The 15,452-nt window shown below is 42.0% G+C and overlaps 1 protein-coding gene across 1 annotated transcript in view; it reads right to left on the bottom strand.

Annotated features, from left to right (window-relative positions):
• The window catches only part of plxna2 (plexin A2), a 168,097-nt gene that overhangs the window by 52,245 nt on the left and 100,400 nt on the right, over positions 1-15,452 (bottom strand). Inside the window, exons 6-12 of the mRNA XM_067593095.1 lie at positions 14,073-14,196; positions 10,750-10,903; positions 8,517-8,613; positions 6,195-6,309; positions 4,778-4,978; positions 4,019-4,115; positions 3,465-3,664 (exon numbers count right to left, since the gene is read on the bottom strand). Coding sequence (XP_067449196.1) covers positions 3,465-3,664; positions 4,019-4,115; positions 4,778-4,978; positions 6,195-6,309; positions 8,517-8,613; positions 10,750-10,903; positions 14,073-14,196 — 988 coding nt within the window. The remainder of the gene's footprint in view (positions 1-3,464; positions 3,665-4,018; positions 4,116-4,777; positions 4,979-6,194; positions 6,310-8,516; positions 8,614-10,749; positions 10,904-14,072; positions 14,197-15,452) is intronic.

The raw sequence follows: 15,452 nt of genomic DNA, 5'->3' as shown, positions 1-15,452 counted from the left end.
TGTCGGGCCAAAGACTCACTTTATTGTGCAACATTTTGTTCTTCTTCCTCTTAGCTGGTTAAATGGAGGGTAGCACACACAGTAGTGTTACCCTACTACTGAGTGTAGTAGACCAGCTCTCTCAGGGTTAAAGAAAGTGAGGGGAGTTCAGCTGTTCTACTGTGTGATACTGACTGACAGGTCCAACATCCCTGTGGTGTTTAAAATATAAACAATAAGCTTGCACACACTATGTGAGGGAAGCGAAAAAGAAGAATCCTACAATTTTTCTTTCCTAAGGCAATAGCTAGATGTTTATATTCACTGTCACTGGGAGGCTGGGAAGCCTCTTTGCTTCACTGTAAACTCATACAGAAGCCATGGCCAAAGCCTATTGAGGAGATGCCTTTCATATGCCCATCCAACTCCCAGCTTCATTTGATGTCGTTCCCTCTGCTGTTAGCAAGGGCTTACATCTCTTCAATATTAATGGCCCATGGTGGGAGGCACCATGGCACTTAATAGAAACATTAATTATTCAAAAGGCCTATCTTGTGGTAGGCACATCTACTAATGTGCTTGTATGTATACAAATCAGCTCATGATGGGGGCTTTGGTGCATACAATCAAAACCAAATTTATTAATAAATTCAGCCCACCAGGGGGATGTCTGTTTCTTAAAGAAACTGTAATCACTGAGAGACAGAGGGGGTAGGGCGCGGCACAAACGCATGCCGACTTCACCGGCGATGAAGAGAAATATTGGCGCGTCTGTGTTCATCTTAGGTACGTGCTCATGTGAATCGCCTTGATTAATGCAGAGGTTTTTTTTTTTTTTTTTTTTGCCACCTACAGTTGTAAACAGACCTGAGCTCAGACAGCCCACAGGGGCTCCATTCCCCTTTCCACACTTCGTTCTTCCAATTTTTTCATGGTTCGGTTGCTCTGCTCTGCCCTTTGTTCTCTCTGTTGCCTCGCTTCACCCCACTCCGACTCTTCATATTCCTCTTCCTCATATTCGCAATTTCAGCATCATCCGTGGACACTCTACATACCTCATCAAACCCTGACGCATAAGGCTCTCCAGGAATTATTTATAATAATTATATTATATTTGTGTCTAAATAACTTTTTTGGTGTTTTCTTGAACTTACAATGTCTAACGTCTAAATCAGTATGTGATTTTGACAGCTCCCCAGCAAAACTGTTGCATTGTTCTGTGAGTTACACACTGTACTGTATGTAGATGGAAAGAGCATTGGTAATTACTTTTTTCCACTCAAGACAACATCTCTAATTCAGGATACAAGGTCTTGCAGCTGATGGATTTCTGCCTGATTGTTGACCATGAGCAAGTCTGTAAGCTTTTACCATAATTCTGATAAACTAACACATAAATCTAGATGTTTCAGATAGTTGACACATTTAGTAATATTGTAGTTCTTCTGGAAATATCTTGAATTTATATCTTGTCAGCTGAAACAGTCCAGGAGTTAGAATAAACAACTGAACAAAAAATGGATCCAGAAATTCATGGTACACTTCACTCAAAAAGCTGCTTCAATACTGTTTTAAGTGTTATTTTATTTGCATTGTTCAGCTTATACTTTGACTTTGCTCCTCAATGTTTGATTGGGCCAAAGCAACTACCTCATAAATGAAAGTGACCAACTTATTAATTATGTGGGTTTTCCTGAATTCCTGTAAATCTCCCAATTATTGCCACTTAATGTTTGCAGAGAGGCAGATAAAGGTCTGCGGTTGCCTTGGCAATCACATACCGTGATCATAAGAGTATAAAAATGTAATGGGATGAGGTACTGTATGTCCCACTGGATGTAATGAGCATGAGCCATAGAATGACAGCCTGAAAGCATAATGAAGTTACACGAGAGCATAACTTAATTCACCAGGATGAGTCAGAGATAGCGATACACAGCGACATACACAAGGGGAGGGAGGAGAAGTAGGGGGTAGAAGACAGACGGAAGGAGAGACAAACGGAAACTGATAGGGAGAGGGATGAAAATGCAGAATTAAAAAGAAGAAGGGATGGTCTTCTTCTTCAGCCTCCCTCTCTTTTTCTGGCTTATCTGCGTACAGTATAGCAAATCAATTAACCAAGTCATTAACTTCACTTTTTAATTGGCTGGAGTTAGATGTGAGCATGTGGTGGAGGAGTAAGAAGCAAAATGAATCAATGTGGAGGTAGAGGGGTCTGGTGGGTTAACCACAATGCACTGGTGCGTTACCAAGCCAAATTAAATAGTATGTCCTCCTGGCCCGACTCCCCAGTGACAGCCAAACCCACCAAGCGGGATGAAAATGTGGCCTTAGCTAGCAAAGGTCCCACTTATGGGAAAACAAATGAGCACTTCCAGGTCATGACCCTGTTGTTGCTGAGGTCAACAACATCCAGCCATTGGGTTGCGTTGTTGCAATATCTGGGAAGGCGCTCAGAGAGTGGGAGGAAAAACAAAACAAACCCCCACCACTCCAACACTTCCTTGTTGTCCTAATGAATTGCAAAATGTTAGACAGACTGCAACTGTTGGCTATCTACAAGAGGAATGGCTACTTATTCAAAGTGATTGTTTTTCTCTTGTATCTGAGGTTGTTTATGGCTGAATTTGTTGGTGCCAAAGTTACTCTGAAAGGGTCGGATAAACTTGGATAAACTTGGAACTGTGCTGAAGGTAGATGTCAAAGAGGCAGGCCTTTAAGACTGAATATCTGTAGTTCTCTGTGTGTGTGTGTGTGTGAGACAGAGAGAGACAGAGAGAGAGAGTGAGTGAAAGAGAGAGTATGCCAAGGTCCTTGCCCTTAGATAAGCCCTGAGAGTGAGAAGAATTCTCATATAAACGTGCACCTGTAGGCATTACACACACCCATACAGGTACATACACAACCTACCTTTTTGCTTTTGAGAACAACAAATGCTCTCTCAATTAGATTAAAAAAAAAAAAAAAAATGAGACCAACAGCAGACAGAAAGACTGGAAGACACCAAACATTTAGAGATCCACAGGCATTAGGTGGGACCAGCTCTCTGAGGAGCTTCTTCAAGGCTCATTCTCATTCATCATGTGTCCAGCATAGGCACTTCTCATCCAATGTCTCTCATTCTCAAGAGCCCTACCTGTCACTTAAGAGCTATGCAGTTATGAGTACAACTTTTTCTATAAATGTTTCAAAAAATTGAGCATGTCAGGATCAAGTGTAATCTGGGTTTTCTGTGCTTTGGTGGTTATGATATAATTTAGAGATTATAGCCAGTATAACTATGTAATAGCATCGCCGCTGTCACCAATGACAAGGTATTAGCGATGTTAACTTTTAAGTATAGTCAGTATAAGCTGAGTGCCTTGTGATCCTCTATGAGGAACTGGGATGAGAAACAGGAATGTGGTAGCTGATTATTGCACATTGATTATAGCTAGGTGTGAGTGGGCAGGCATGAAGAACAGAGGATTATGGGTACTGACCTCAGTGATGCGTGGGTTGGTACACTTGACATTCTTGCTGGACAGGTTCAGCCAGCGGGTGGTGTAGGGGTTGATGGGAGGGCAGTGGTGCCTCAGGGTACACCTTCCCTCTCCACTGCACCAACCACACTGGAACTTCCTCTCTGCCTTCAGACACATGCCGCAACTATCCCGCTGGGCTGCACACTTGTACAGATGCACTGTGGGATACAGGAAGCAACTGAGAAACCAATACGTAGTATTTGGAGAAGGTTTTTCTGATTAAGGAAAACAGACAGCAGGTCTGCTGTGAGTGAAATATTCCCACAAGTCATTTATGTTTTTTTACATCCCCCAAATTTTTTAAGAAACACCTGTGATTTATATATTTATACATATGTGCTACATATCAATACATACATACAAACTGTCTTGAACTCTGCTGAGAGAAGACAATATTTGAAAGCAGAGAGAGATTAAATAAATGATGGAGAGTATCAGTTCTTTGTCCATCCTCATGTTTGGATGTTGTCTGTTTTCTAGCACATATTGACAGCAGCGTCGTCTATTCTTACCTTGGATATTCTCTGGGTTATCAATAATGAAGTTGCCATTCCACACCACAGAGAAATCCACGGGCAGCTCACTGATCTTCATTCCCTCGTACAGATACTAGAAACCAAGGATGGTGAGGAAGAGGTGGAAACAGATAGAGAGATGTGGGTGAAGATGCAAAAAGAGAGGAGAATTTCAATATGAGGTTTGAGGGTTTGAATTCCCACGAGTCCTTGTAGATACAGCACCTCTTCCACTCTCCTTCCAATGTTACCCCAAAGTTACATCATCTAATCATCAGAGAGCTGACAAAGTGAGAAACCACAAGAAATAGGACAGCTGGGCAGAAGCTCGAGCTTCCCTTCTGGCCTTTAGATATGCTGCCCTTAACTGCCTATGCCCTTAATTCCAGCCTGACTTTCATTGTGCGAGTATGTGTGTGTGAGAGAGAGAGAGAGACAGAGAAAGAGGAGAGTAAAATGTGTATGTATGTGGTTCCTCTGGGAATATACTGCAGAAGTCAGTGCTTGACTGGAGGGCAGAGCCATGCTGCAGTCTTCTCCAGTGTAATTACCTAAGCTGCAACTACTGTGGCTCCTCTGACTAAATGACACACACACACACACACACATACTGTTGCAGGGTGCTATGGCAATTTTCTACAGAACAATAACATATGTAATTACCAATGTATCTATCTTCTTTCTGTATACTGTATGAAGAATGTGTACACAAATAAACTAAAATAAAAAAATCCTACAGTGTGTCACCCAACCTACCGAGCTGTTCTGGCACTGCACGCTGGAGCTATTGAAGCGAAGGGCAGTGACTCGGTGGCTAACCCCCTGGATATGAAGGACACACTCGTAGCCTCGCTGGCCAGACTGGGGCTGTGGCAGGTTCCTGGCCTTCAGGGTGATAGGCTTCACCTCCCCTGCCGGGATCAGAATCTCCTCAGAGCGCACCAGCTGGGGACAGTCCTGGAAGGAAACAAGCACAAAGTGCAAAGAGTGCATATCAGTGCCAACAAGACAAAAATGTGTCACCAGCAAGATGAGAGACGCCAAAGCTCCACATGGGAGTGATGAATAGGAAGGATAATAAGAAATATGAAGTGCAATAAGTGCAGCTGAAGAAGAAATCCACCTTAAGCTAGAATTTAAAAGTGACTCCTGTGACCTTGGAAAGCTCTGAGCTGATATCTGAGTGTTGAACAACTCATTATCAAGAGAGGATTTCGGGACCCCCTCAGTCGGCAAAGACTGAGAATGATTAAATAAGTGCTCAGTGGTTTACAGTACAAGGAAGCAATTTAGAGGCTAATTACTTTAGTGAGGTAAATTACAAATGTGAAAGCAACATTTGCTACCAAGAAAACCATCATCACAACATCACACACTGAAGCTTTGGTCTTGATGGCCTCTAGCCTTACACATTGATAAATCTCCTCCAATAAAGTCCTCTTAGCTCATAGATATGGCATCATATAGTGATCCCATGCTGACCTCTATTCTAATACAGCTTTATTTTGCAGGATCCTGCTATTAAAACAGCTGCTATTGCTACTTACAGACTGGGAAAGGTCTGTGTTTATATGTAATACTGACTGGGAGTAAAGCTTCTAAGCTAATTAATGTAGCTAATAATTGTGTGTGAGTTCCATGACAAATGAAAGATTTCAGGGGTGATGGCCATTGCCAATCCATATGTACAATAACGCTTTGTAAATTGGTTTAGAGAAGTAAAAACATACATATAACAGTACCCAAAAGCAAATACACAAGTACTGTATGTGTGCATAGCCAGAGACACATGGAAACCAACACACACACATAGGTGTATTTCAAGCAGTTTGTTTCCACTGCATATGACTGACTTGGGCAGAGTGATCCTGGGTCATTGTTAAGACACGCTAAGCTCAATAACTCCAGAGATAATAGACTCTTAATTGCTACTGCAGAGAACAAGAGCTGCGAATGAGAAACACCAATGCAGAAATAGAAGAGCTTTGATGGCTGTCTTTCTGAAGACAAGCCCCGAGGCTGACACAGAGCTCGAACACAGAGCAGGATGCAGGCAGAAGGAAACAGAAAGAGGGAATGTGCAGGAGAGAGATGGAGAAAGAGGAAAAGATAGGAAAGAAAGAGAAAGTTGTGTTAGCAAGCTTGCTTATATGCATGTGTGTGTTCCACTTACCTCAGAGGCGTTGACTCGTCCCTCCTGGAATGAACAGCTGGAGGGGTCATGGGTGCACAAGTTGCGGTACTTGCACCAGTGACAGCGGAAGGCACTGTTCACACATGACAGACACCTGCATGGACACACACACACACACACACACATATAGTGAGAGAGTCAGGGAAAAACAGCAGAGTCAAGGAGGGGCAGCAAGTTTGCCAAAGTGGGGGGAAGTGCCACAGAGGAAATGAGTTCAGATCCCAAGTGGGCACCTGCTGTTGTTGTGCCCTTGTGGTTGGCACAGTACCTAATAGCTGCTGGGCCAAGTTCTACCCCGCATATATTTTCTACTGCCATATATTAATGCTGTGTGTCATGTGTGAACGGGAGGCTGCATATTAGCCCTCATAACCAGAATCAGATGGAGAGAGAGAGAGAGAGAGACAGAGAGCGGGAGATGGAGTGGAGGAACGTTGAGTAATGAGGACAAATAAGACATTGGCGCAGCTTGATCCTGCAATTACCATTAGCCCTGCATTGTTGGAGAGTCGCTGTAATTACCAGCTGTTAGGTGTGTGTGTGTGTGTGAGCTTTTTTGCATGTAAAATATGTAAGTGTGTATGTTTGTGTGTATCACTATAGGGGTAAAAATCTGTACTGCCAGTGGTGGAAAAGTAAAAGTATCAGTACCACAATGAAAAAAATACAGATAAAACTCCTGTATTCATACTTAAGTACTTAATTAGTATCAGCAAAATGCATATAGCGCACAAAAAGTACTCATTACGCAGTAGAGTGACCCATGTTAGTGTTATGTTATGATATTGGGTTATTATTATTAATGCATTAACGTGTAAGCAGCATTTAAATGACATAGGTTGACAAGATGTATCTATTTTTTAACTTATCTTCAATACTGTTGGTTAGTTCAATTTACCATGTATCAACACATTCAATATTATATGCTCATTACGGGTTCTTAAATGTGTTATCTGCAAAGTAAATATAGTATAAAAATGTTCTAGTAAAGTTTTTTTCAACCCTGTATACTGGTTACATGAATGAATGGATGGAGAGATGGACAAATGTAAGGATGGACGAGATATTATGAAGATGTGTGTCTGAGGTCCTCATATGTTCTAATAGCGAAGACAACATAAACCGATAATCGATTGCGATGGCATTTACTACACTATGTATTCATGAACAGTTGTTAGGAGACAATTGCAGTCTCACTTGGCTGTCCCTCTCTCTTTCTCTCTCTCGAAATAAGGTTGAGTTATGCGTACTTGCTTATTGTGAAATATTCATCAGTGCAAAAGCATGGGAGGGATCTCTGGCAAGCACACTAATTCAGAAGAATAGGGCTGACTCACCTTCAGGCGAATAAGAGTGTACAGTATGCGTGTGTGAGAGGGAGAGAAAGACGAGTTGGCATCGGAGTGTGCGAGAGACAGCGCGTGGCCTTTTCAAGTGTACACATCTTTCTCTGTGTGTTTGAGTGTGCGCTTGGCTGTGTGCGCAAGTATGTTTGTCGTTGCCGATTAACTGAGCTGATGTGAGAGCTGGTAATTGCTTTCTGTGCCACTCAGACAGTGTTCTCAGACAGCAGACAGCCATATGAAGCTATAGGGCAGTGTGTGTGTGTGTGTGTGTCTGTGTGTGTGTGAGAGAAGAGAAAGAGAAAAAGAGAGAGAGAGAGGGAGAAAGAGAAGGAGAATAACATAGCCTGCTTTTATCTGGCAAAGGCAGCCCGAAGACAGCGGCTACAGCGTTTTGTTTTAATGTCGAAGGGATAGTGAAAGGATAATATGACGTGCTACAGATTCCTGCACCTCCGTTAGCATCTCTGCTGTGATATCCTAACTCTCCTGCTTTCCCTTCAGTGATACTTCCAAGTCAGCAAGGCCTTTGGATCTCACACAAACAGAATCTGCCACAGTGGAATGAAGCGAGCAATTGCAAAGGCACCGCACACTGAGATCTCCGATCCAAGGATTCAATTCGACATCACTCAATCAGGGACAGACATGGCATAAATGGGCATGAAATCCTGAGTGAGGACCTGTTAGGCAGAGAGAGCAGCGTGTTTTGTACTGCAGTGTGTTTGAGAAGAAGGCTTCATTAGCGCAACAGCACAGAACTTCCTGTTACAGTGCCTGGGGAGCAGCCAGCGATCAGATTACATTAGTCTTTACAGGGGATATTTTTAGGGGCTAAGGTTAAGGACAAATTGTAACTAATTCCCATAGCATTGATTCAGTGGTTTTGGGCAGCAGGTCCGGGGCATTGTTTTTGTAAATTAAAAGGGAACGAATGATCGCAAAGAGAGATACTCACAGTTGGTGGACGCTGCAGTTGTAAAACTTGACCTCTGTGCTGATGAGCATCTGACCGGTCTCCTTGGAATTGAGCCTCAGCTCGACACCTGACCAATCTGAAAGAGAGGATACGAGAGAAGATGAACATTTAATGTATACTTATGCATTATTACGGTGCGGACTCTTTATTGATAGAGCTTCATAGAGCTGGTGATGTTGGGATGCTAGTGTAAAAGATATCTAGAAAGGTAGCATTTCCTGCGAGAAATATTTAGATGCAAGCCAAACTAAAACGAGCTTTACTTGAGAATATACGGCATAATAAAATTTAAAATAAAAATTTCAATCACATACAGAGCTAGTATTTAATCTGATCAAAATTTGTCTTCCTGCATTTTGCTGAGTTCTGACTGTGCTTCTGTTCTCTGTAAAAACAGCCTCTTATCTCCCCCCACGAGAATATAGACTCCATAAATATGTGTGTGTGTGTGTTTGTGTGTATGTGTATATGTGTAGAGCAGCCTGAATTTCAGATGACATTCAGTGTGTAGGAGGCTTGAATGACCCTCCGTGCCCCGTTCTCTCCACAGCACCTGTTGGGAATAAGGCTCTGTTTCACACACAAGTGTGTGTATAACAGGCAGGCTAGGCTCATAGCTGACTTCTACCACTGCAGATTTGTCTCACAGGATCTGGCAAACAAAGTGGTCCAGAGTTCCTGTCCACACAAACCCCTCCTCTAGGATTTTGTTTTTCCTTAGCGAAGGCGAGTGAGTGCTTTTTTCTTTAATTTCAAGTTCAACATCAGTCCAGTGTCCTCTGAATTTTACTCTTATCTCCTTTCCCCTCTTCTCCGAATTTAATCTCATTTTTATCTATCCTTTCCTCTCCTCTCGGATAGAAAGGCTTGCTTGCAGACAGGGGATGGAGGAGGATAGCAGGGTGGTCAGGAGGAGGTGGCCTCGGGGGAATGAATGTAGGAGTAAAAATGGAGGTATAAACAGCTGCGAGAGGCAACAAAAGAGGAAGGAGGAACGGGGAAGGTGGTCAAAATGTAGGAGGGAGGGGGATAGAGAGAGAGGGGAATGGAAGCGTGGATGGATAGATAGCTAGATGGATGGATGGAGGGAGGGCTTACAGGGGGGATTGGCTGACATTTACCTGGGGGAGAACATTCATATTAGTGCCTGATGCACCACTCCCCATGGGAGCTCTGGGCAAACAGGGCTGTCATTTACTCACAGGGAGGAGGATTACTGAACCCCCAAAACACACAGTGATTTCCACACACTGCACATAATATATTATTCAGGGTGTTTGGTTTTTTCACCCTGCAGCCATCTTGGCTTGCAAACAACAGGTATTTATTGTCAAACAACAGGTGTTAGTATTCATTATGATATATATGTTTGAAAATAAATAATGCCAAAGCCGCTGTTGTATATTTATGGAAATATGCTGGAGGAATGCTTGAAAGGTCATAATATTTCTATGAATAGTATATTACAGGCGATTAGCATATTTTTATTCCTGAACCTAAGAGTTCTGCACAACAATGGTTGTGTTCTACCTTCGATTTTGTGAGCTGAGGTAAAAATGGCTGATTGGACCTTCTAACTTTATAACTAACTATTATAATCACTTATAATAATTATATATTATATTTTTTCCTGTATGTGTTCATCAGGCAGCACTTTTCTCAGAAGCAAACAGCCTGTCACATCTTCATAATTTCAGACCAGCTTTCTGTGCCTTGGCTCTGCTAAGACACTAATCCAGCACATCAACTACCCTGTCGTCCCCGCAACTAAATCCTCCCCCGGCTGATTGAGCCTGCATGTTAGACCTTTGCCTATTAGCCCAATCTGAGGGCAGTAATGTGGTGAGCTATAGCTCAGCCACAGGCCAGGAGACCTCAGTCTGATCCTCCATCAGCTCTAATGGGGCCTGGCCTTGTGTGTAGCACACTCCACAGTCAGACAACTGATCCTGGAACAGTGGGAGCTTGTTATGAAGATGGTACCTGTGTAAAGGAGGAGTGTTAAATCAATAAAGATGTTTTAGAGTGTGTGCGTGTGTGCAGATGAACAGTGAGAACAGCTCAGCGCGGTATAAATAGCAGAGAGGCTCTCATCTAATGGCCCTGATCACATCAGTCTACTGGACACTACAAAGGAATATTAATATTTCGGGAGCTCATCAGTTTGTATTCAATGGATGCTAGTATGTGTGTTTCTGTTTGTTGTATCTACCTTGGTCGGTGGGGATGAGGGGGACATCCTTGGCAGCAGGAGACACACAGAGTATCTGGTTGCCATTGACCTGCCCCTCCACCTCCGTCAGGTTGCCAAAGGAGCAGGTGATGCCGGCAGAAAGGTCTGGAACATCGCTCACCTTCACCAGCAGCTGCACATGGGATGGGACACATGACAGGTAATGTTTTTATGATGTGGCAAAGTTTGTTATACACAGTAGTTTGAACATGGAACACATCTTCTTACACAATGCACATACAGTGTGATAATACTAATACAATTTGGATGATCAATTCTTTTTTTTTTAGCCATTTTTAAAGCAAAAATGCCAAAAAATGTGTTGTTTTCAACTTGTCAGATGTGATGATTTAATTATTTTGTTTGTCATACATAAGAGTAAACTGAATAGCTTTGGGTTTTGGACTGCTGATCAGACAAAACAAGACATCTGAAGGCGTCACCTTCGACTCTGGGAATTTTTTTGGGGGGCATTTTTCACAATTTTTTGACATTTTAGATAATACAACAAGATGCCAAAGCCATGTTATATCAGCAACTGGAAAAAAATCTTATTAAACAACCCTAACAGGCATTAGCACTTGGTATCTTTGGTAAAGATGAGATATGATAGGTTGGGGAAAATGGCTTGCATGCAAAAGTGTAATAAGTGCCAAATAGAATGAAAAAAGAACACACTGCTGCTGGCAAAACTGTCCTTTCACGTTGCTAAGAAATGTTGCTATGTCTTAAAAATGTTATCAACATCATAATAACGGAAATAGGGCTTTCTTTAGATCTTAATCTTCCATTTCAGTGTAGAGGATATCACCCTGATGGTAGAGGCAGACATTGTGATTCAGTCGGTGGTCAATATGCATATTAAGCTGCATAAATAAATTGGAAAAAATGTCCACTTGGCAAAATGTGTTTGTTGTTTCCTCTTTTTTTAGATTTCATTAAGACACACATATCCATGAAATACACACAAGAAAAACACATGCACAAGGTGCGGTACATATGCAATAAACCACGCATGTGCAGACGCGCATAGAGGCGTTTGAAGTCATTATTTGGAGAGCTGTGACACGGGGCTACAGCATTCAGCTGCTCTTCCTATAAATAAATGTATTTTGCGCACAGGGTGTGTGATCTGGCTCTCCAGCCAAGAGAGGCAGTCTGGATAATTATCACCATGGCATTTCACAGCCTTGTTCCATTAGCTGTTATTTTTGGGCCATACCGTTTGAAGTTTCTCTTTGTTTTATCTGCCTCTCACTAAACACCGCGGGGCTACTGGGACAGGCAAGGCAGCTGAGCAGCTTAACTGTAGGCCTTTCAAGAGATGCTGACTGTCTCAGTAGCTGACTACACTGCCTCCCTCGTTAGCTGGCTTACTCTGGTACCCATTGAGAGGATAGATGATTTCTTTTTTTTTTTTTTTTTTTCCCTGCTGCTGAGGACCTCTCGTCTTCCCCTGTTTTACTTTCACCATGTTTGTGTTGCTTCATTCTGAGGTGTGTCAGAGAGATCCTTGATTACAGCAATCACAGCAATCAATGTCTTTTGTTCAATGTAGAATTCCCTGAGTAACCTCTCACATTAATTAGCTCTCATCGTTCTGCCAAGACACACATATACAGATAAACACTCAAAATTTGCTCATACACACACACACACACACACACACACAAACACACACACACACACAAGCAACAAGGCTGCTACAGAGAGTATGCTTGTCTGAATGTTAAGCCTTTGCTCTTTTTGTTCTCCTGTCCTCCCTGATGATGGTGTTGGTGGGTGTTTTCAGAGCTTGGCAGCAACGGCCAGCCTAATTGGTAGCAGAGTTTTAATAAAGGTAATTTGATTGTTTTCTCTGTGTTTTTTTTTCTCTCTCCTGGTGCCCACATGAAGAGGCTGCGTTGTCATGGAGATAGCTGTCTGCCCCTGTGGAATTTGTGAGTTGTGTGAATTTGCGAGCGTGTTTGTGGATGGTTTGGTGGGATGACCCTGTTGCCTGTACGGCTGACATGGAAACAAACATAACTGCTAACATGCTGGCTAATAAACTGCTGTTAGTAAACTGGATGACAGGTCAGGGTCTACTGAGGGTGAGTTTAAAGGTGAGATATCGTGCGATGCAGCATGAGTCACTGCCAGAGCTATTGGCACACTTAGCAGATTTTTTTTAGCCAGTTAGATTAGAGTCAGATTACCCGAAATACAAAGAAAAAACACGCCTGTCCTGTCAACCAATTCAGGCTGTTGATGTGCAAATGAAGAGGTGTGGAGATGTGCTGTAGTGATGTCTGCCATCACATTACCACAGAGATAAGTAGTACTTGGTTTGTAGGACCACAGAGCCAAAATGTTAAATCTGCAAAACTGTAAAGCAACATCTCTTGCTCAAAATCATCACATTTTAGTCCACAGACCATTTGCGCAGTTTCACCTGGAATTATATTCTATGAAATTATGTCAAATGTCTCTCTCCACAGACAGAAGTGTGCCAGTACTTACAGATTAGAAGTGCACACTTGTGAAAGTAGATGTAAATATAAAGCTCACAAAGCATCACTGAACAATAGCTCTAGCTGTAGAACAACAGTGCATGTTTACACCAAAGTCTTCTCTTGTGACACCCAAAGTGAGCATGTCTCATCCATATGATTGACGCTGTTAAATTACATGAACCAAATGCTGCTGAGCACAACTGCTGTCACCATTGGGGTGTAAGCACACATTTCAAAATCTGATCTGACATGTCCAAACCAAAGCAAATCAATCTGGATAAATTGAAAAATGTGTTCTCTTTTGTGTTTCTGACCCTTTAACACTGTGGGTATTTAAAGAGCTAAAATGTGTGTCCGCATGTGTAAATGTGCAACATTCACCAGAAGTTGGACTGGCAGAACCTTTCTACTAATGCTCTATCTGCCTGTTTTCAATCAGTCCATGTGGAACTACTGCACTGTACTCAGCTGCACTTTGACAACTTTAACACCTACACACCCACCCACACAAACACGTCTTGGCACACATATTGACTGCTTTGTACCGAGTGAGCATATGCACACTGAAACACCCACATAGAGCTCTTATGAACCTTCCCATCTAATGTTTATGCATCAACCACAATCAAGACTAGGTGTACTGCTACGTGGGATCATTTAAAATGTTCTGCCTCTGTATGTGGGTAGAGAATATGTAGATGGGAGCTTTTTCATTGTAATTTGTCCAAGTAGTAGTTGAGATTGCAGGTGTTCGGCATTGTGTGTGCTTGTATGTGTGTGTATAAGAATGTGTGTGTGAAAACTTACATGTACGCTGGGCTCTGACACTGCGATGCTGTCTGGGTACACAGTGGCTTTCACACACTGGTTGAGAGAGGCGGCAAAACGGTACGGCTCATCTGCACGCTCACACCGGTTCCTCTGGGAGCAGCTGAAGAGACAGGGGAAGGAGGGACAAAGAACAAAATGGGTTACTGATATTTGTTTTTCAACAGGAATATAAGCAAAAAGAAAAAGAGGGGCAACCGAAGTTACAGTATGAAAAATTCAGTGAGACATTTTTACCAAAATTGTAACAGGAACTAAAACAAAAGTAACCCCATGAATTTGTAAATTACAGGAAAAGGAGATGCTGCCAATGTTGTTATAGGAAAGAAAATACAAACATTAACAGTGATAGACATGAATGCTGATGTTACAGTAAATACTGCAATGAAAACATTATGTGACAACTGAAATTGAGTGTAAAAAAGACAAAACTGCCAGTGTTGTGACAAAAATTAAAACCTAACAACAAGAAGAAAGTGGAAGGGAAGATGATAATTAAAAATGTCAAAAACACTAAGTAAAAATTGTTTAATAAATGAGCTATCAAACAATTTTGTAATAGCAATAAGAACAATTTTCAGCAGCAGTGCTGTGAGGAGGAAATAACCCTGTGTCACTGTCTTCTCAACATTATGTTAACAGCTCACTTTTGTTTAGAGAATGTGTTACAGGAATGTTTTGTGTTGTTTGAGCCTATAAATGTGACATGCTCCACAATACAGAGTTATTTTGTTGTTAGGCTTATTCATGTTTTGTAAAACAGATATTGAAAACAGTTTTGCTAGCTTAAAAACTAATAAATACTAATAAATTACAAAATCGCTAACTCTTGTAAAAAAATGTGCATTTCACGACACCCCAACAATCAATAACAGCTGGCTTCTAGAACATGTAAAGTAGCTCTAAAAGTATTATAAACTATAGGTGATCATGGCCTCTAGGAGGCTTTGCATTCACAATAAACCATAGAAACCAAATGGCATCAACAGTGGTAGAACCACTGTTTCCAGTGGGTATTTTAATACACCATACTAACATAAACTTCGAAACCACAGCACTAAGCCCTACACGCCCAAGTGATATCCTTCAATCACTGCAACTTTGGAGACGTAACTACTGCAAATTACACACTGTTCACTCATAAGAGACCTTAATGGTCAGGCAGTGTATCAAGTACCACATGAAACCCCCACAATCCGCCACATTACTCATTAAAACTCAGCCACCTCCTCCTTCTTATTAAAAGTGTGTGTTCCCTCCATCCCATTACACCAAAGACTCTCTATCCTCATCCAACCCAGCAGTCTAAGTGTCTGGCTAACTGGCTGTCTGGTCACAGCAGCTCTAATTGGACTCGAT

Source organism: Thunnus thynnus, chromosome 6 (genome assembly GCF_963924715.1).
Source record: "Thunnus thynnus chromosome 6, fThuThy2.1, whole genome shotgun sequence".
Taxonomy (NCBI): Eukaryota; Metazoa; Chordata; class Actinopteri; order Scombriformes; family Scombridae; genus Thunnus; species Thunnus thynnus.
This window is presented reverse-complemented; position numbering and strand designations above follow the sequence as displayed.